At 34.8% G+C, this 23163-nt stretch overlaps 1 protein-coding gene across 4 annotated transcripts in view; it reads left to right on the top strand.

Moving 5' to 3' along the window:
• Positions 1-23163, top strand: part of CACNA2D1 (calcium voltage-gated channel auxiliary subunit alpha2delta 1) — a 688069-nt gene that overhangs the window by 151497 nt on the left and 513409 nt on the right. For all 4 annotated transcript variants that reach the window (XM_051961631.1, XM_051961630.1, XM_051961629.1 and 1 more), the window contains exon 3: positions 16303-16419. In XM_051961631.1, the coding sequence (XP_051817591.1) occupies positions 16303-16419 (117 nt within the window). The remainder of the gene's footprint in view (positions 1-16302; positions 16420-23163) is intronic.

Below are 23163 nucleotides of genomic sequence, written 5' to 3'. Positions count from 1 at the left end.
AGCTACAGCCAACATGCTGAAGAAAAAAGCAATCATTTACACCGCCTGACACTCTAAACTAATCCTGTGTTTTTAACTACTAACTGAACTGAACAAAGGGTTTCATTCCTATTCTACCACTGTAATTCTAGTTTTGTACCCCACTGAACAATCACAAGGTTCAACAATTCAAATAACTTAAGAGACTTCTCCTACAGGACCCAAGAAAACTTGTATTTTATTGTAATGTCCAAATTAATTCCCTGGAGCACCTCAGGATCAGTCACAGTCAGGATTAATCAAAGTTTTTGGTCTTTAGGGAGAGAAGTGAAGGAGGCAGGCATATTGCCACGTGGCTTGTCAAAGATGTATCCTCGATTTTGGAGTCCAGAGTCTCCAGCTTCTTTCCTCCTTCTCCTGCAGTCAAGTTGTGATGACCGTGTATTTTAAAATCAGCCAGAGTCAGGAATTCAGGTTAAGGGAAGATCTTCAATCTTTATTCTTTGTGGAGGTGAAGGGGGAATTGCAATAGCAATGTGAGCAGTTATAACAGGAACCAGCCAGCAGTCTCTTTCTCTTCTCTCTCTGCCCCTCAGCCTCCACCCACCAAAATCGTCCTTTCCTGTACAACACATCAGGACTTGCACAAAGAATGGGCGAGGGCCATCCTTTCTCCAAGCATATATATTAATAGAGTATGGTCCAATTACTATTTAGCCTCACGTGCTTGGGACCTCAATGCATCAACTCAAGCTTCAGCCCACTACACCAAGTAACTCTTCTTCTTTCCCCCAGTCCTCCAATCTTTACCTACGAATTTCTCACTACCAAACATTTAGCAATCACCTAAGGTGAGGAGTCATCACATGAATACCTCATCTAAATATATATATATATATATATATATATAATATATATATATATAATATATATATATATATATATATATACACATACACACATATATACATATATATATACATATACATATGCATATATATGTATGTATGTATATATGTGTGTATATATATACACACATATATACATATACAACCATTATCTCACATAGAATAAGTAATTAGCCTTAAGTGTTTTGCTGTCTGCTTCAAGCATACTTTTTCAGAGTTTCAGCCCTCTACATTTTACCTCAAGAAACTATTCACTCAAGATCTAAGAATGATTGTTTTATGTTTCACTTTTTATGGTTTACTTGCATAACAATCCTACTCCTGCCATAAGCCATAAGACCCTCTTCTCAGGAGTACTTTCACTCACAAGCGTTTTTTTCACTTTGAAATTAAATTTTTGGATCCCCCATCTCTAGCCTGCTTTGTTTGACTGCAAACACCTACAAATTAGATTATTTCTAATCCACTTGAAATTACCAAACAAATGTTTTTTTATTTAATCCTGGAGGCAATAGGGAGTCACTAGACTTTCTTTCTTAGGGTGATGACATAGTCAGATGTATATCATAAGAAAGAGCAATAGGAAGAGACTTAAAATAATTGATAGAGTGGGATAACAGAGTAGAAGTTCTATTGAAAGAGATGGGAGGAAATAGGATCAATATGGCCATCTCTTCATGTGAAATTATGATTAAGGTAGAGATGTGGCAGAAGACTTATGAGGGATATGAGCAAAGGAGAGGGGGCTTGTAGAGGGCTGAAACTCTTGAGTCATTGCACTGAGGTCGGTTCAAGCACTTAGGGCTAATTACTGATTGGACAATACGCTATGGGCATATGCTTGGAAAATGGTCCTTCCTACTATCCTGTGCTGGCTCAATAATTGGTGTATACAGAGAATTGTAGGAGGGACTAGGGAGTGGAGTAAGACTAGCCAGAGTCACTTTGGCCGTAGAAGAGGGAGAAGGCAGTTGCAGAGATTCTGTTTCCATCCTGTTCAATCTTGCATCTAAGGACCAAGAATAAAGACTAAGGACTTTTGCTTATCCTGACTCTGGCTGATTCTGGGGTGTCCTGGGTGCTAGCATGGTCGTCACAGGAGCTCATGATTAATAACCATATTTTTAATGTAAAATATAAAGCAAAGTTCTAGATAGGGAAAAGAAAGATTTAAGTATATCCAACTCAGTTACCATCATTTTCATGAAACTGTGGCCAACTTCTCTTTAGTAAAAAAAAAATCTCTCCTTCAGAGAGTTGTAAGATATCTTTGCCTTTGCCTGGACCTCTCCATTGCCACACTTGGCTTTGAATCCTAGTTGTTTTGTGTTTGTTCCCTTTCTTCTCTCTGACATCCATTGCTCATGGACATGTTTTAGACTATAAATTACTGGATCAGAGCTTGTGTTATATCTCTTTCTTAGAGTTATATAACAGGATGGGCCCTGTTTGATCTCAGGTGTCCGACTTCATTTTTCTTTGTGGCAATCAGTCTCTATGACTTACGGTCCTTTGACTACCTGCCACCTCTGGTACACCTCCTCCCTTTGCCTCTTAAAGGTTTCATCAGTCATGCCTTCCCCACCACCTTTCTCTGTCATTGCACATGGAACAAATTCAATGAAATAGGTAACATAGGCAGGTAAGGTCGGTAAACAACCTATCTCATGGCATAATTCTATGTATGTGTATTTTTCAGAGATTGGCACATAGGCTTCTCATTAATTGGACATCCTATCTATTGGCCAATTAACATTAGTGGTGTTATTTTTGGCTTTTAATTGGGATATTAAATAGTATGTTGTTTGGATTGATACTATGACACATTCTATTGTACAGGTTGGGCTTCAGTTTATAAATTCCCTTTCTGACTATTATCACTCAACTGAATTTGGCCCAGGTGTAAGAATTTCTACTCACAGGTCTGATCTTTGTATGCCCAGTCCATAGCAAAATGCCTTGAGGAATATAATATACTAGGTGACCTAAAAGAAATAAAACTAAATAGTGCCCATATAGTAATAACATCATAAATTATATATATATATATATATATATATAATTTAAGGAACCTGATTATCAAAATAGCACTCTTGTTTTTTTCTGGCTAATACTTTTTCTTTGACCTAAGTTCTTCATAGTAAATTATTATTGAGTTAAGCATTTATTAAGTACTTACTATGTTTCTGACATTGTGTTAAACACTGAGTATACAGACAAAGGCAAAAATAGTCCTTGCTCCAAAGAGCTGGGAAAATAGTTTCCAAATAGATGGAAAAACCATGTATTTACAAGATAAAAATAGGTTGAATCAAAGCCAATCACAGAGATAAGACCCTAGTATTAAAGGAGACTGGAAAAGACTTCTTACAGAATGGGAAATTTTAACTGAGATTTAAAAGATTCTAGGGAATTGAGCAGGCAGAGATGAGGAAAGAGAGCTTCTGGGCATGTGAACCTCATATGCAAATGCTGAGTTGGAAGTTGAAGTGTTTTGTGCAAGGAGTAGGTCAGTTCTAATGTGTCACCAAAAATGGTCGAAGGGAATAATGTATAAGAAGCTTGGGAAGGTAGAGAGGACTAGGTTTTAAAAGCCAGAGTAATGGTATGGAATTGAAATTTATTAGATGGGGATGTGGATTGAACAGATCTATAGAACTTTGCTCATAGAAAAGGATACAATAGATTCTACTTTCTGTACCTTGGTTTCTTAAAACATCACATATCTGCCTAGGATTTTATTTTTTTACCAGCATATTACTGAGTTTTGTAACTAAGTATATTGGAAAATACTCAGAGGATTAAAAAAATTCTAAAGTACTGACATTATAACTTTAGAAAAGATTTAATTAATACTGACCCTGCATGTAAATGTAAATAGAAAAAAAAAGCCTTTTAAGCCTTTTTTAGTCTCATATTATGCCTTCCGAAACTGTGCCTTCTGGATATTTCTTTATTTTCAGCAAGATTTTTTTCACTTTACTCTTGTCCGAGCTGCACACTACACTGATGACTTGCATAGATTCATCTTAACAAGGTATTTTATCTCTTTCAAAATATGCTTCCTCAATCCATATCTCTGTGTGAATGTTTGTGACTGTAAAGGTGACTAGCACCTTGTTCTCTGCAACTTTCAATAAGTCTCCTGGGCTCCAAACCTTTAGGAAACTTGAAGCTATTTTCTTGACTTTTGTGCTCCTTGGCTATAGGCTCATTATCAAAAAATACATTTTCCCTTTAGCTCTTTGAGGTGTGTGTGTGTGTGTGTGTGTGTGTGTGTGTGTGTGTGTGTGTGTGTGTATGTATAAAAATAGAGAGGGAGACAGAGAAGGAGGGAGGAGAGAGAGACACACACAGAGATAGAAACAGAAGGAGAGGGAGAGAATAATTTGTCATGTTGTTAAATGGGAGAACTGGTCAGTGAAGGCCCTGTCACATAAGTATGTAACAGATTCTACCTGCTGGCAGCTTACCTTGGGGTTTACTAAGTCTTTTCTGAAAGTACTAGGAAGCTACAAAGTGGAGGAGCATGACTAGTTATTCTGTCATGGCTGGCTCTCTTTGCTTTATGAGTAATGAAGAAAACCTTTTGGATTGAGTGTTAAACCAGAAGTAACTGGTCATTCTATCCATTGTGTCACCTAGCAGTCATATATAATTACATTTAATTCCCCTACAAATTGATCCCAGAGCATGTTTCTAGTAAACTGTTTCCCCAAGGATGGGACATGAATAATGACTCATCAACTTGAACACTGAGACCTAAGTGGAACAAGCATCTGAGGTACACAAATGTGACAATTGATTGCTGACTCCAGGCTCAGTTTGTTCTTTTAGTTCTTTGGGGAGCTGGGGGAGTCCTGGAGAGGGGAATTTGGTGGGGGGTCCTGTCTTTTCTCTTAAAGAAGTCTTGGGAATGGATGTCTTTTCTCAGTTTTTTGACCAATATTTTCTCTTGTGGTTGGTTTGTATAATAGTGTTTTTAAATGCATAAAATAAATTATACAGGAGTACAAAGAAAACCAAAGCTATATATATATATATGTGTGTGTGTATGTTTTCTTCTCTGAGTTTACAGATCCTTTGTAAGGTCCACAGACCTATCCTTTGAATCTCAGATTAGGATCCAGGCTCCCTCTGTTCTAGAAGGAATAAAGCTCAAGAATATTAGTTTCAGCCTCTATGATCAATTCCTGAACCTGATATTCTCAAGCTGCTCCTAGCACAAATTCATCCACTTTCCCCCCTTGCTTTTTGGTTTAAAAACTAGTCACAGGACCCCCCCACCAAATTCCCCTCTCCAGGACTCCCCCAGCTCCCTAAAGAACTAAAAGAACAAACTGAGCCTGGAGCCAGCAATCAATTGCTACATTTGTGTACCCCAGATGCTTGTTCCACTTAGGTCTCAGTGTTCAAGTTGATGAGTCATTTTTCATGTCCCATCCTTGGGGAAACAGTTTACTAGAAACATGCTTTGGGATCAATTTGTAGGGGAATTAAATGTAATTATATATGACTGCTAGGTGACACAGTGGATAGAGTGCTGGGCCTGGACTCAAGAAAATTTGAGTTCAAATCAGTACAGATACTAGTTGTGTGACCCTGGCTAAGTCAATCTTGTTTGCCTCAGTTTCCTCATCATTCCTAAAATGAGCTGGAAAAGGAAATGGCAAGCCACTCTGGTATCTTTGTCCAAAAGAAAGGAATCATAGATTATGATATAACTGAAATGATTGAACAACAAGAACTATGTATCTATATATCTATTGTCAACATATGACAAAGAGCAATCGATAATTAATAATTACTCCCAGTCACAAAGGATATGTTATGGACAGGTATTCCTGATCAAACCTTTAATTTATTTTTTCTTTAAGAGATGTTTGACAGAAAATATAGAGAGAGGATATTTGTAATTACTTTCAGTGATCAGAATTTTTCTTGCCATCATTTGATGCCATACAGTGATCAAAAAGAATGCAAGTAAACCATACTGAATTGTTTTTCAGTCGTGTCCATCTCTTTGTGATCCTATGGATCATAGTATACTAATACGGTTCATGGGATTTTCTTGTCAAAGGCACTAACATGGTTTGCCAATCTCTTTCTCCAATGCTTTAAGGCAAATGGAGCTGAAATGGCTTGTTCAGAGTCACATGCCTAGTAAATGTCTAGTCTAAGGCAATATTTGAATTCAGGTTTTCTTTCCAAAACCATATTAGGAAAGTCCTATGAATAGATATTTGGAGGGAGAAAAATATTTAATTCCATAATATAATTTATTATTACAAGATAATTTTCTTACTATTATAAAATTATAAGCATACTATCAATAGACTTTAGAAGTATAACTGGGACTGGGCTTCTGAAGAGAATGTATTGGGGCCTGCTTCTTCCTGCTTTCCCAAATACTCCATAGTTTCTTAAAGGTCCCCAGCATTGTCCTCAACCATTAAACTGTGACTTTCCCTGTTTCCTAACCTGGCCCAAGGCCAACATCCCCAGTCAGTCCATTCACTGTCATGCTCCTTTTAAGTAACTTAGTGACCTACTGAAGCCATTATATAAAGCATTTTCTACATAGGATTTTCACTAAATCTATTTTTTGAGGAAGACCACTGGCCTTTTGCCAAACCTTTTCAGTAGATCCCTCTTCCTAGGTACTTGGAAAGTCCAGGGCTGTTTAGCTGTCCTTTGAGAATGAAGGAGAATTCTCAGTCACTGTGGTCCTTCCCTTGACCTTATTTCAAATGACCAGAATGGACTATTTAAGAGGATCAGAGGAGCTGACCCCATAGCTGTTACCTCCACCTATATCACCCCTCCTCAGGTCCCAAACTCTCAATTGGCAGGGATTGGCCAGGTTAGCTCTGGTGACCAGGACTGGAAGAGGTCATTGTGCCCCAGCAACAGAAGTAAAATGGACATTCTGCAGACAGAGTATTCTATTTCATCCTTGGCATACAGATTTATGGCAGAGATGATCAATTTCTTTATTCTATTTTTTATAAGAACAACCATGATCTTAAATATTATTCATGTCAGTGGGACATTTCTCTTTTTTTAATTTTATTTTTTAAATTATGTAATAAAACAAGCATTTCTATAACATAGTACAATAAAAAGATGATTGTACATGAAATTGCAAATCTACTATGCACAACTTGCTATTCCTTTTAAATATGCAACAATATTATCACCTATTTGTGTATATGTATATACATATTACATATTACATATATATACGCATATACACAAGTAAACATATATTATTCTATGTATACATCTATTTGTCAATTCAATGCAGATAGTGTCTCTTTTCGTATGTTATAGCTAATTTGGGTATGTATAGCAGACAAAATAATTTATTCATTCAAAGTCACATTTGTAGATTTGTAATACATCATATTATAGAAGAAATAGAGGAAGATACATCAATGGAAGACCTGAAGAAAATGATGATTATAACTCTTATATACAGGGTATTAGTTTATTTTGTCTAGAACATCTATGAGAAAATAAATCAAAGTAGTACTACATGGAGAAAAAATTGTAGTGCAATTGTAAAATTAAGTAGCAGAGGTACCAAGCCATGGACATTGTAAAACCAGAAAGCTCAAAATATTTCTCCCTATGCAGTATTATAGAAAGATCTTTGCTCTGGATACAGAGAACCTATGTTTACATCCATGGAAGTAACTCATTTAACGTCTCTGAAATTCTATTTTTAATCACCTATTTAAATAAAATTAAAAAGAAAGTCAGACTAGATGGCCTCAGAATTTCCTTCCAATTCTAAATGCCTGATCAGATTTCTTGAAAGCAAGGAAATGAGAGAAGGAGAAGGATAATATGTGATTTTTTTGCATGCACTTTTGTATGTCAGATTGCAGTGAGGGGTTTTTAACTCATTTTATCTTCATATCAACCTGGAGATAGGTGCTGTCATTATCTATAGTTTACAGTTAAAGAAATAGAGGTAGAGAGAGTGTCGTATGCAGGGTCTAGCAAATGAGCTCAGATTTGAACTTAGATCTTCCTAATTTTAAGTTTCATATTCTACCCACTGAACCATGATGTTTGCTGCTCAGCCACACTTACTTTCCTTCTTTTGTTTGTCTTTCATACAACGTCTTGTGTAGAGGCTTACAATATTACTTATTCAATAATGATTTTTAATTATTAAACTACTCCATAGTTTTAAAGTATAAACTAATATTTATATTTTCATACAACCAGTATTCAATTCCACCCCAAACTTTGATGATTTAAATTATATCAATAAGTGAAGTAAGAGATTTTTGTGTGTGGTGTTGCTTCTAAAAGAACAGAAATATCAAAGATTATTTCCTTATCTTCTTAAACCAAGAAAATTGAGAAAAGAAAAGAATAGAGGTTATATAAAATAAAAATGCAGATGGTACAATGCAATTTCTGTAGCTCTAATGAAATTCTATGAATTTGGCAAATTTAATCTCTCCATCCTCCCGAGTATACATAATATGCATATTTCAGCCATAAAAATTCATATCCCATTTATAAGATGGGAAAGTTCTTTCTTTTGGGAAACCTCTGACCTTCCAGACTCCCATGGTACCTTTTTCAACTTGCGTCAAACCTCTTCAATAATAAAGGCTCTTGTTTCTTATGGCAAAGCAGTGATAACAAGGTCAGCCTGCAGAGTTCAGGAATCTTTTAGCTAGGTAATATTGGAGCCATAAATACCTCCTCCTCACAGGTACCTTAGCCACACCTCTATACATTTCCCCATGTGCATACTTCCTTCTTTGACCTCTTTATGTATCTTTTTCCTCCACTGATACTGACTGCATTTTGGCAATATGCCCCAGGTTTATAAGGGAGATATTTTGTCTGAATTTTCTTCATCATATTGTTTCATTAAATGTCTTAGTTTTTAATTATTTGTGTCCTCAAACAAAACTTGAACATTAGTCGAGGACTATGGATTGTAGTTTTAAGGGTATAGATCTTCGAAATGTTTTGTAACTAGGAAACATGATCTGGGGGTTCAGCACTATGAGTGAGATGATATCGACAGGCTATGCTATGTGGGAGAGTACTATAAATATACTGAGCTCATATAATTCACCAATAAAACCATTTTAAAGCTACCAAATCCTGGTAAGACATTTTGAAAAATTAATTGCTCAGGAAATTGCATTGTCTTGCAATTTTGACTAGAGTAGGAAATCAGGTTTATTTGAGAAAATGTATCAGTTAAAAAGAGAAATATGAGTATGTAAATAGTTTTGTGTAAATTAAAAAATTAAAGGAAGAGATTTGATCATATTACAGATTTTGAGCTGGAAGGAACCATCAAGTTCATCTACTATCCTCAATATATAGGTGGGAAACTACAGCTCAGAAAAGTTCAATGGTCTGCCCAAGGTAAGGGGTATAGGAAATGGCACAGTCCGGATTCAAAGTGTTTTTTTTTTTTTAATTATTTTTTTCTTTTTTTTAAAATAACTTTTTATTGATAGAACCCATGCCAGGGTAATTTTTTACATTATCCCTTGCACTCACTTCTGTTCCAATTTTTTCTCTTCTTCCCTCCACCCCCTCCCCCAGATGGCAAGCAGCCCTATACATATTAAATAGGTTACAGTATATCCTAAATACAATATATGTGTATAGAACCGAACAGTTCTCTTGTTGCACAGGGAGAATTGGATTCAGAAGGTATAAATAACCCAGGAAGAAAAACAAAAATGCAAATAGTTTACATTCATTTTCCAGTGTTCTTTCTTTGGGTGTAGTTGCTTCTGTCCATCCTTGATCAATTGAAACTGAGTTAGATCTCTTTGTCAAAGAAATCCACTTCCATCAGAATGCATCCTCATACAGTATCATTGTTGAGGTATATAATGATCTCCTGGTTCTGCTCATTTCACTTAGCATCAGTTCATGTAAGTCTCGCCAGTCCTCTCTATATTCATCCTGCTGGTCATTTCTTACAGAACAGTAATATTCCATAACAGTAATATTCCATAACATTCATATACCACAATTTACTCAACCATTCTCCAATTGATGGGCATCCATTCATTTTCCAGCTTCTAGCCACTACAAACAGGGCTGCCACAAACATTTTGGCACAAACAGGTCCCTTTCCCTTCTTTGGGGTATAAGCCCAGTAGAAACACTGCTGGATCAAAGGGTATGCACAGTTTGATACCTTTTGAGCATAGTTCCAAATTGTTCTCCAGAATGGTTGGATGTGTTCACAATTCCACCAACAATGTATCAGTGTCCCTGTTTTTCCCACATCCCCTCCAACATTTCGCATTATCTTTCCCTGTCATTCTAGCCAATCTGACAGGTATGTAGTGGTATCTCAGAGTTGTCTTAATTTTCATTTCTCTTATTAATAATGATTTGGAGCATATTTTCATATGGCTAGAAATAGTTTTAATTTCTTCATCTGAGAATTGTCTGTTCAGATCCTTTGACCATTTATCAATTGGAGAATGGCTTGATTTCTTGTAAATTAGAGTCAATTCTCTATATATTTTGGGAATGAGGCCTTTATCAGAACCTTTGACTATAAAAATGTTTTCCTAATTTATTGTTTCCCTTCTAATCTTGTCTGCATTAGTTTTGTTTGTATAAAAACTTTTCAATTTGATATCAATAAAATTTTCTATTTTGTGGTCAATAGTGATCTCTAGTTCTTCTTAGGTCATAAATTCCTTCTTCTTCCACAGGTCTGAGAGGTAAACTATCCTATATTTTTCCAATTTATTTATAATATCTTTCTTTATGCCTAGGTCATGAACCCATTTTGACCTTATCTTGGTGTATGGTGTTAAGTGTGGGTCAATGCTTAGTTTCTGCCATGCTAATTTTCAATTTTCCCAGCAATTTTTGTCAAATAATGTGTTCTTTGAACCTAACCTATTTGATTGATCAACTAGTCTATTTCTTAGCCAATACCAGATTGTTTTAGTAACCGCTGCTTTATAATATAATTTTAGATCTGATACAGCTAAGCCACCTTCATTTGATTTTTTTTTTCATTAATTCCCTTGAAATTCTTGAGCTTTTGTTTTTCCATATGAACTTTGTTGTTATTTTTTCTAGGTCATAAAAATAGTTTTTTTGGGAGTCTGATTGGTATAGTGCTAAATAAATAGATTAGGTAGTATTGTCATCTTTATTATATTTGCTTGCCCAATTCAAGAGCATTTAATATTTTTCCAGTTGGTTAGATCAGACTTAATTTGTGTGGAAAGTGTTTTGTAGTTTTGCTCATAAAGTTTCTGATTTTCCTTTGGCAGATAGATTCCTAAATATTTTATACAATCAGTAGTTAGTTTAAATGGAATTTCTCTTTGTAACTCTAACAGTTGGGTTTTGTTAGTGATATATAAGAATGCTTATGACTTATATGGGTTTATTTTGTATCCTGCAACTTTGCTAAAGGTGTGGATTGTTTCTAATAACTTTTTAGTAGAATCTCTGGGGTTCTCTAAGTATACCATCATATCATCAGCAAAGAGTGATAATTTGATTTCTTCATTGCCTATTCTTATTCCTTTAATCTCTTTCTCAACTCTTATTGCCAAAGCTAGCATTTCTAATACAATATTAAATAGTAATGGTAATAGTGGGCAACCTTGTTTCACTCCTGATCTTATTGGGAATGGTTGCAGTTTGTTCCCATTACATATGATGCTTACTGCTGGTTTTAAATAGATGCTACTGATTATTTTAAGGAAAAGTCCATTTATTCCTATGCTCTCAAGAATTTTTAATAGGAATGGATGTTGGATTTTATCAAATGCTTTTTCTGCATTTATTGAGATAATCATATGGTTTTTGTTAATTTGATTATTAATATGGCCAATTATACTGATAGTTTTCCTAATATTGAACCAGCCCTGCTCTCCTGGTATAAATCCTTCTTGATCGTGGTGTATTATCCTGGGGATGATTTTCTGTAGACTTTTTGCTAATATCTTATTTAAGATTTTAGAATCAATATTCATTAGGGAGATTGGTCTATAATTTTCTTTCTCTGTTTTCAACCTACCTGGTTTAGGTATTAGTACCATGTCTGTGTCATAAAAGGAATTTGTTAGGACTCCTTCATTCCCTATTTTTTCAAATAGTTCATAAAGCATTGGCACTAATTGTTCTTTGAATGTTTGATAGAATTCACATGTAAATCCATCTGGTTCCAGGGATTTTTTTTTTTTTTAGGGAGTTGATTAATAGCTTGTTCTATTTCTTTTTCTGAAATGGGACTATTTAAGCAATTTACTTCCTCCTCTGATAATCTGGGAAGCCTATATTTTTGGAGGTAGTCAGCCAGGATTCAAAGTTAAAGCCTGCATCTACAAATCTAACTCTTTCCCCACCATATTATATTCCCAACTATTATTGCAAAAGATGATCACACCAATGAAATTACATATCCTTTACATATTGAAGTACAATTAATATTTCAATCTTAAGCTTATCTTGGCTCATAGGATCATTGATCTGAAACTGCAAGGGACCTCAAAAGCCATCAAGTCCAAGACTCCCATTTTATAAATGAGGAAAGTGAGGCTGAGGGAGGTTAAAAATTATTTGCCCCAAGTAATTTAGTTTATATGGTGGTCACCAAGGAATGGAAATATGGTAAATATCCTTTAAAACAACACAAAGCTTCACCCTAAACATCTCATGTTTTATGATAGGTAGAAAATTTAGAATTTCTTGAATCAGCCTCTCAAAAAGCATTTATTAAGCTCTTACTATGTGCCTGACACTGTACTGGGGATACAAATGTGATCCTAGGAAGCAAATCTGTGAAGGTGCACTATGACAGTTGTTCCTGTGAGCACTATAACCAAAATTACTGAAGACCTAGAAAAGAAAATTCTTGCCATCAAATGGTTTAAAATATGGTTTATCATAAGAAACTATCAAGGGGCTTTGGTATTGTACTCAAGGAAGAAAAGGGAAGAAAGAAAATACACATTTATTTAGTGCTTATAATGTACTAGAAACTTTGCTCCTTACTTTTACATATAACTCATTTGATATGAAGATCTAAGAACCATGGGATTTTTCCATCTTATTTGTAGCTGAAACTTTCCATTTGTGTTCTTGAATGTAGAGACTGTATTATTTTCATATTAGAATCACTAGTCTTTGAATATAAGAAGCACTTAATAAATGCTTCATTCATTCACTTATTTAAATGTAAGGGATGAAATACTCTCTAAACCCAAAGAGTTTACATTTTAGTGAATCAAGTACCTGTATAAGCAAATATGGACAAAATGCAAAGAAAATGTAAAGACAAAATAACTAAATACAAGGTAGTTCAGGTGAAGGAATCCAAGGAATTGGAAAAGACTATGGAGAGTCTTTTGGACTATGGAGACTATGGAGAAGGTAGTGATAAAGCTGATGGTCATAGAAGCCCTTTTTTTTTTACCTATGAGGCAGAGATGAAGAAAGAATGCATTCCAGCCTTAGAGGATTGCCCAAATGGAAAGCACAAATACAAATGTTATAATACTATGAGCAAAGTAGAGAGAGATCAGTTTTCCTGGACTGCAAAGTGTGAGAAGGGAAGAAATATATAGTGAAGCTAGAAAGATGGGTCAGGGAAAGGTTGTAAAGGGCTTTATAAGTCAAATAGAGGAACTTTATAAACTTTACTGTTTATCCAAACAGTAACAGGGATACAGTGAAATTGAAAGAAAAAGACAGAGAAAGACAAAGACAGACAGATAGAAAGAAAGAAAGAGACAGACACAGAGAGAGCCAGACACAGAGAAGGGGAGAGAGCAGGGTGGGGAGGGAAAGGAAGAGGGAGTGTGTGTGTGTGTGTGTGTGTGTGTGTGTGTGTGTGTGTGTGAGAGAGAGAGAGAGAGAGAGAGAGAGAGAGAGAGAGAGAGAGAGAGTGTAATAGTGCATAATGAAAATCATTTTGGCCACTGAGAAACAAGAGAAATATCTGTGGTGGTGAAATATCTGTGATTTAGAAAACAAGTAGGTAGCAATTGCAATCATGTTTGGGTAATGATATTAATATAAAAATAATTTGCCATCATGCATAACTGAGAATATGATTCCAGTGCTTCACACTAGAATCAGAACTTGAACAGAACTTGGACAGCAATCTCATTAACCCATCCCTCCAAAGGTATTGATGGCTTAACCTCACATAACAGATATGATGAGACTACAGAGTTGAAAACATTTATTATGTCAGAAAAGTATAATATGTGCCATTGTATTATTTTAAATACATATCCATTTTTAAAAGAAAAAAATATAAAAAAAATATTACTAAGGATCACTGTATTATCAAAATCCAAATAACAGGTACAGGAATGTTAAGGACCATGTCTGGGTGAAGGGTCAGGTCAATTCTCTGAGAGTCTCCATAGCTGTGAATCATTACACTTGAAGGAGTTGTAAAGCAGCCTTTGCTGAAGCAGATGTTCCTTGTGGATTGGGAATGAAATAAATTGGAGGCAAGAAGGAAGAGGAGAGTGGTCAGACAATGCAACTGCCTCTCAGGAGAGAGATCAGAGAACAGCAACTGCCTCTCAGTCTCCTTGTATCATCATCATCCTCTCACATGAAGAGATCCATTCTATAGGTCTGAATTAGAGCTCCAGCAGCCACTGGCAGGTGGAGAAACACAGGAGAAAAAGGAAAGGGAAGAAAACCCACAGGCCAACTATCTCATGTTGCAAAAGGAGAATAAAATTAAATGAGATTGATCTTGTGGGTATCTAAAGCAGCTGAAGCAACCATAAATCTTTTCTTCAACATTAGCCTTAATGCTTTGCACTGATAGTTGAACTTAAATGTAACTCTCCTTTTCTTCAAACCCTATGGGAGGATGGAGCCATGTTTTATCTGGTATATTTAAATAGTAAGTATTGTATGCCCATACCCTTCTACATTTGTTCCTCTTGTGTAGTTCACAGTAAATGAAAGTCATTGACATTGCATTGTTTAGCTTTGTGCAGTTAAGTTCTCAACCTTGAAGATACTTAAAATAAACATTAGAAACCCATGTTGGCTATATTTCCTCAGTAGAGTGGGGAAGGATGAAGTGAGCTTGAAAAGTGTGAGACATGTACAAGAAATTACCTGGGTACGCCCTTCTTGGCAGCATTCTCTTAAGGTGACAGTTGTGTTTCTTGTCATCTGAGAGATTATCAACTCACAGCCCTGTAATCACAGAACTCCCATGTGAGATCTGAAGCAGATTAAAATGTAATTGGAAAACATAATGATAATGTGAATCTGTGATTTTCTAAGTCAATATATGCTTGCAGTATCCCTTTTTATTTGAACCTGACCTAGTGTTCTAAATGCCCATATCATGCCTTTTGCATGGAAATTTCTAGAAAATACTTGGTAGTTCATATATCTCAGTCTTCTGTGAGTCCTTTAAGTTTGGAGTAAGATCCTTCAAAAGTCAGACTAAAACATATGGAGAATTTTGGGATGGATTGAGATTAAATCACTTAACTGTATCTCCTTTTTTTTTTTTTTTTGAATTTTACTAGGATCCATGATCCAATTCAATAGCTTGCACCACAGCACACTGTGCAAGTGTTAGCTATAAGCACCATGCTATTGAAAAAAAATAATGAATCTATTGAATTTGTCTAACTGACTTAAGTTACACAACTTAATTAACTAGTCTACATTAGAAGATTTAGATTTAAATTTAAAATCAGAATATGTTAACTCATAATATGACTGAGTCTAATAATCTTAACACTAAGAATGAAATAAACTATTGGAAAAAATCAAAACATAGATTTATCAATCTGACAACAAATCATATAAAAATTTGCTTTATCATCACCATATCCCTTTATTTAAAAAAAATTTCCTTGTAATCTCAAAATCCAGTCAAGATCAGAGTGAAAAGACTGGTAGCAGGAAAACAGAACATTGGAATTTTGCCCAGAAAGGGTGTTGGACCCGTTTTTGTATGTGTGCCTAGATTCACTTTGCCCAAGACAGTAAAAGCACTACCAGGCATTGGCTCCAAAAGCAGATTTAGCCATGCATGTGCAAGCCATCTGTTGGAGGCATGAGGGATTTCCTTTTCCTCACACACTGAGAATCTAGCTTCTCTCCAGAACAACTTTGAATATATCTAGCTTAAAGAAAAAGGAAACAACAGCAACAATAAAAGAAACATGCATTTTGATCTGGGGTGTAGTAGTTTAAATCTTCATTGTTTGACTTAAAAAAAATAGTCCTTGATTTAAATCAAAGTTAAAGTTAGGTAAAAGAAGAAAGTGAGGGCTACAATAAAGATTGCCTTCACTTGCCAAAATGATTAGTTTATTAACTAAATGAGCACATCTGTGATAATATTATTTTTCTCAATTCTCTTTATTTTATCTTTACCCAGATTTATGTGAAATACAAAGACTTGTATACTGTAGAACCCAACAATGCGCGTCAGCTGGTGGAAATTGCAGCCAGGGACATTGAAAAATTACTAAGCAACAGATCCGAAGCTTTGGTGGTGAGTTTAAACTGAATTGATTTGTTTTCTTCTGTTTTTGATAATTTAAAAATTTTCACATTAAATCAGAAGATCAAAGGAGGTATATTCAACTTTGTAAATCTTTATCTAAGGTATTTACTATGTAGCATATTAATTTTTTTTCCTTATGGATTTATGTTGGACATAGACTCATGAGTTGATTTACTTTTCTGTATGTTAGGTAGTTATTCATAATGTAATTTTTAAAAGAAGATGGGGGATACCAATAAAAAAAAAACACAAACAAACCTTTGAATAATCACAACTGAAGTAGGCCAATCGTTATTGCTCATGATTTGGAGAATGTAAATAAAACTTGAAAGTTTGAGTTTAACTTCCTTTTAAAGATTTATATATGTTTTATAGTGTGCTTTCTACAGCACCCAAATTGGGGTGCCAAAATATACCAACCTGACTAGGTCTCTGGAGGATCTCAGGACCAGCCCGAGTCCTTCCTCTTAGTGGAGGAGTGATAAGGCAGGAGACCCAAGAGGATGGTCAAAGATGGAGTCCCTTTATTTCAAGTCCTCTCAGTTCCTAAATACCTTAGTACAATTACATCACTATAGCACACTGAGCATGTGCCAACTATAGAATCATTACAACACCACATCACCACAGCACACTGAACAAGTGCTAACTATAGTAGCATCACATCACCACAACACACTGTGCATGGGTTAGCTATAAGCACCCTGCCATTGATATATAAATACTTCTTTACTGTAAGTATCACTTGCTTCAAGTAGAACACAGGTGATCATACCCTCCTTGACTTCTCAGGAAGGGTGAGAGGCACCAAAGGAAGATGGGGAGCCAAACTAGACATTGTCAACAGGTTCCTTCTGGGCTGAAGGTCTTATACCTTACCCAGAGTTCCCCCACTATCTGTGGCCCTCTACAATGTTTATTACATGAATGAAAGTTTATTTCTCTAAAACAAATAGTTGTTCAAGTATTTTTGGTTATTTAAGTAATAAGACATTGCACCTTCCTATCCTCTAAACTCTGAAAACACTGGATCTACATGGAATCTGTTGGGGAAGGGAGTTTGAAGAGAGTCAATATATATATATAATAGGTGATGGTTATTTTCATTAAAGGTATAGTAATTGACTTAAATGTTATTTGCCACATTGTGTGTATACACACACACATTTCCAGGTGTGTGTGTGTGTGTGTGTGTGTGTGTGTGTGTGTGAGAGAGAGAGAGAGAGAGAGAGAGAGAGAGATAGAGAGAGAGAGAGAAAGAGACAGACAGACAGACATACAGACTGGGGAAGGAGGAAAGGAGAGAGAATTATTGGATGTTAAAGCCATTTTAAAGAATGAAAATAGAAAAAAAAAGTCAAAGACAAGGGACACTTTAATGAACTGATTCATTGGTGCTCTATTTTAATTAATTATAAGATGGTATTTTTAATCATACACAAATAGGAGAGGTTGGTGACATTAAAAAAAAAAAAAAAACCTCAATACCTCTGAATTAAGAGGGAAACAAATATTATTGAGCACTCAAAGGTTGTATAGCCTGGTGCTACATATTAAAAACTAAATAGAATTCTTTGGGATAGGCTGAGGAGGGGAGGCATAATATAGAATAAAAAACAAACAGTTTACAATGAATTTGATTTATATAGAATGGTTGGGCAGTGGGGTTATTAAATATTCTGGTTAACATAGAGTTCCCCTTAAAAAGTTGTTTTTAATCATTGTTCTGTCATAAACTGTTTGAGTAGACTAGTGAACCCTATGGACTTCTTCTAATCATATATGTTTTTAAAATTTATAATCAAAGGAAATGCTTAATTTCAACCTAAAGTTAATAGAAATAAAAATACATTTTTTTCCTACATCAAAATTCACAGGACATTTCCACCCCCTCCAATCTTCCCACATTTCTTGTGGGTTTCAGATTAAGAACTCTCACAATCTAAACATACTATATTAGGATTACTCATTTTCTAAGAATAAAAATGAACTTAAGCTATGCTCAAAATGATTTAATCTTCCTTTGATGCAGGAGGAAATTAAAGCTCTTACAGTGCCTTTGCAGTACTATAGTAATAGCTCACATTTATATAGTATTTTAAAGCTTACAGAGGCTTTCTTCACAACAGTCCTGAATTAAGTAATGTATCATTATCCTATTTTTAAAGAACTCAAGAGTGGTTTTGTGATTGCTGATGGGCATGAAGCTGGTAGATAATAGAGCTGAGAACTGAACCTACATCTCCTGGAGTCTAGTTCAGTTCTGTGACCCTAGGATTGTTTCCATCTCAAACAGTCCTACACATAAAGTGGGTATAAGAGATTGGATTAAATCTTACTATTTATTGAGGAAGTGAACTAAATCTACTTTAAAAAGTGCTACTAAGTTAGATGGGATAGAAATATCAGTGCAGGAATCTCAGTTCCTGAAAAGAACTAAAATGACATTACTCAACTGTGGCTGATTAGACCAATATAAGCACAGATTGGGCACAAATAGTCCATATGAACATTTGAAGTGGAGACGTCTCTAAATTTATGATTGTCACAGACATATCAAGATGGATATGGATATAGGTATATACCTATAGATACGTAAATATAAACACACATATATTTCAACATTGTTTCCCTTTTTTGGCAGCATTTTTATCTACTATGCAAAAAAAATCCTTAAATTATCTCTGTGATTTTCCTTATTTATCTGCTTGAACTTGGCCCTCTTCCCTTTACTAAAAGCATTTAATATCCCTGTTTCAGCATATATCTTGATATATTCTATATACACTTTTGTGTCCTGCTACATTTACCTGCCTTGTCAACTATCTTCAGAAGTAGATTCAATGGAAATATGTAAGATTCTGCTGCATATTCTTTTATACTAAAACTTTCCATTTCAGGATTAAATAGATATTTGAGTGGAAATGAAATAGTGGATAGAACAACAGACCTGGGGCCAGATGGCAAGTAGATAGCTAGAGCACCTGCCCTCGAGTCAGGAGGACCTGAGTTCAAATGCAGCCTCAGACACTTAACACTCACTAGCTGTGTGACTTTGGGCAAGTCACTTAATCCCAATTGTCTGGCAAAATAATAATAATGAATAAAAATAACACTAGACCTGGAGTCAGAAATACCTGAACTATTTGGCCTTATTAATTGTATGACCCCTTGGCAAATCACTCTACCTCTAATTTGCTTCAATTTCCTTCTCTATAAAATGGGAATGATAATGGTGCTCACCTCCCAGGGTTGTTGTGAGATCTATATAAGATAATAATTGTAAAGTACTCAGAATAGTGCCTTTCACTTAACAGGCATTCAATACATGTTAGTTTTATTGTTGTTGTTATTAAATAAAGTTATCAAAACTTAAACCTTCACTAAAACTATTGGGGCACCCAAAATATGGGGGATTTTATTCTTGCAGGGAACTCTGCACAAGGAACTTTTTTTTTAATATTTCCACAATTTAAGGGTTTGGAGAATTGCCAGGGGTCATGGAGAAGTTGTTAGGATTTGTACCCATATCTTCATTATGCCAGGGTTGGCTTTCCATTACTCAAACTAAGCAGCCTCTCCTACAGATCCTAAGAATAAAATAATGTCTGGCATACCATGGGCTCTTAATAAATGTTTACTTATTGATTGATTGATTGATTGAATTTGGCATAGTTTTCAAAATGTCTCATTTCTGAAAAGTCTTCTCAATTTAAATACTGTATGACCCATGTACAATTTTCCTTTAGAAGTAACAGCGGACCTTCAAAGTCTCTGTGGCCAGAGAAAAGGAACTTTGACTTCTCCACATATATTACCAGACACTACTAAGCTAGGCTGAAATGTCTGCAAGTGTTAATGAACAATTCCAGAAGGGAGACTGATGCAATAAAAGCACTGGTCCTCCAGCGACGGCTCCTGTGAGACAGCAGTGAATGACATCAGGCGCCTCATTGTTCACATATCAGCCTTGCTAAGGGACTGCACTGAGTAAATGAAGGTCTCTAGGCGCTTTGCTGAAGCAAAATTGGGGGAAGGTTATCATAAACAAATACTGGTGGTGACTTTTTCCAATTATAGCTTTACTTGTTTCCCTCAGGTTGCAAGGGTAACTTTAATTAAAAATTAATGCATCCATTATGAAGCTTTGAAAATTTTCATACACCCTTGCTTTTTTACTTCAATATCATTGCTCAACTATTTGCAGGATGTAGAGGTAAAAAAAATAACTGAAACTCTTTTATAAGCATTTAATGTTTCTATTGATCATCTAGATTACTTGTTTTGGGTGAAAATCTATATTTTCCCACCTACATTTGACATTTTTCTAACAGTTTTTTTTTTTCTTTTCCTTTTTCTTTTTTCTTTTTTGTTTCATGGCAATCTGGTAAACCCATGGACTTCTTTTCAGGATGATATTTTTTAAAAGCATACAATAAAATATAAATGATTACAAAGGAAATAAATTACAGGAACAAAAATAAATTACAGATCTCAGATTAAGAATCCTTACTGTAAAGATTTTAAAAATTATTCCTTTCTAGTTTAATATAATTTCAATATTCACAGACTTTTCTTCCAAAATGAAATTCCTCTTTAAATTGATTCTTTCTTTTGGGGTAAAAATCAATTCCATATTATTTAAGTGTACATTCTTCATGAAAATGGAAGACACATTTTTAATCATAAGTATGAATTGGGAACATCTATATATATGTGTATATAGATGGTCATATTTATATATATAATATGCTTTATTTTATACATATTTACATATGATATACTGTAATATATATGCACATTTATACATATATGCTGTTTATGATGGAAACATCAAATGCCTCCTTTAAATAGAAAATGTCATTTACATACATAATGGCATCTGGATATATGTTAGATATGCACATCTGTATATCTATCAAGCTATAAGTGTTTAATCAGCTACAATATGATTGACACTATACTAAGAACTAGAGTTTCAAATAAAAAAAATAAGGCTGCCCTTGTCTTAAAGAAATTTATATTCAAAAAAGAAAATTCAGTGAATATAGGGGAGGTGTGGTCAGGTAATAGAATTTTGGTAAGAGGGATTCAAAAGATTAAGAATAAAACCAAAGGTCAACAGATTGTCACATCATTCTTAGAAAGTGGTGGATAGGGATGGTAGGAATCTCATGTACACATCTAAAAGCAGGGAAAATACCAAGCTATGTAAAATGATTAGACCTTTGAAATTCTAGTTGTTGGCTGGATGGAAAGGAAGTATAGTCTCTGACCAACAAAATGAGTTCACATAAACAAAGTAAATAAATAAAATAAATTTATTTTAAGTTAAGAGTAAGATGAGTAAGGAGGGAAGTAGAGAAAATAGATAGAATTTTATCCTACCACATTATTTATTTTTTCGCTTACATGTGTTGGTATTGCCTTTTTCTTCATGACCCATTTAACTCCTCCTTAACCATTTTGCCCATCAAAAAGAAAAGAATGTCCAATTTTAAAAGCATCAGATATATTCAGTTCTATAATTTTAATTAATTGGAAGTATGTGGCATTATGTAAATCATATTGGCAAACCCCTTATATAATATTAAACTTATTTATATTATTTCATTTGACCCTTATAACAACTCTGCGAGGCAGATACTAATTTTGATTCCTATTTTACAGATGAAACTGAAAGTGAATATGGTAAAGTTATTTGACTAACTAATAAGTATTCAAAATGGGATTCAAGGTCAGGGCTTCCAGACTCCAAATTTGGTACTATCCACTAGGACCCTTAATTTCCTTCACAGAAGTAAAATACTAAATTCTCCCTGAATTGCAACTTTAACTTCTACTTCTAGTTAATGACTAGAAGTCATTTCTGTAGTCTACAGAAAGAGTAAGGTAGTCCTTTTCCAAATGTTTGGGAATTATACAAATTGTTCTATAGGTTAGGATGAATGAAAGACTAGTAATTCTTCTGCCTTTATTTCTTATCTAACTTTTGGTGATATAAACTGAAAATGTAGCTTGATTATACGAAATAAATACTACTTGGCTAACATAATTAAAGCATGGTGAAATCATAAAGCTAGAAGGAACCTTAAGATCTTAAGCTAACATTTATTTATTCGTGTGTGTGTGTGTATGTGTGTGTGTGTGTGAAAGAGAGCGAGAGAGAGAGAGGGAGGGAGAGAGGGAGGGAGGCAGGGAGGGAGGAAGGGAGAGAGAGAGAGAGAGAGAGAGAGAGAGAGAGAGAGAGAGAGAGAGAGAGAGAGAGAGAGAGAGAGAGAGAGAGAGAGAGAGAGAGAGAGAGAGAGAGAGAAAGAGAAAGAGAATGCTTTTGTTAGGGATATACATTTCCAAACTACCCAGGAAAACCAATAACATATTCTAAAATCTTTAGAGATGGAACAGTTCATTCTTGCTTTTTATGATATTTACAGTCAAGTATTATATCTTATCCAACTTATCCTATTTTAACTTAAACCCATCTTTTGTCCTCATAACATTTTTTTTTTAGAAAACGTTTTTGTTTTGTTTTGTTTTGTTTTTTTGTTTTTAATCTAGTTACAAACCACACCTTAAATCTTGCTCCAGAATCAATAACTGATGATCTTTCTTGAAGAGGGAGAACATATTGTAGTAAAAACAGTCAGTGTTGGAGGCAGGTAGCTTTGTGTTCAAGTCTGCCACTTATACTGACCAGTCATGAGATCATGGCAAATCATGCAACATCTTTGT

Source organism: Antechinus flavipes, chromosome 5 (genome assembly GCF_016432865.1).
Source record: "Antechinus flavipes isolate AdamAnt ecotype Samford, QLD, Australia chromosome 5, AdamAnt_v2, whole genome shotgun sequence".
NCBI lineage: Eukaryota > Metazoa > Chordata > Mammalia > Dasyuromorphia > Dasyuridae > Antechinus > Antechinus flavipes.
Note: the sequence above shows the minus strand (reverse complement) of the source record. Positions and strands in the feature narration are given on the sequence as shown.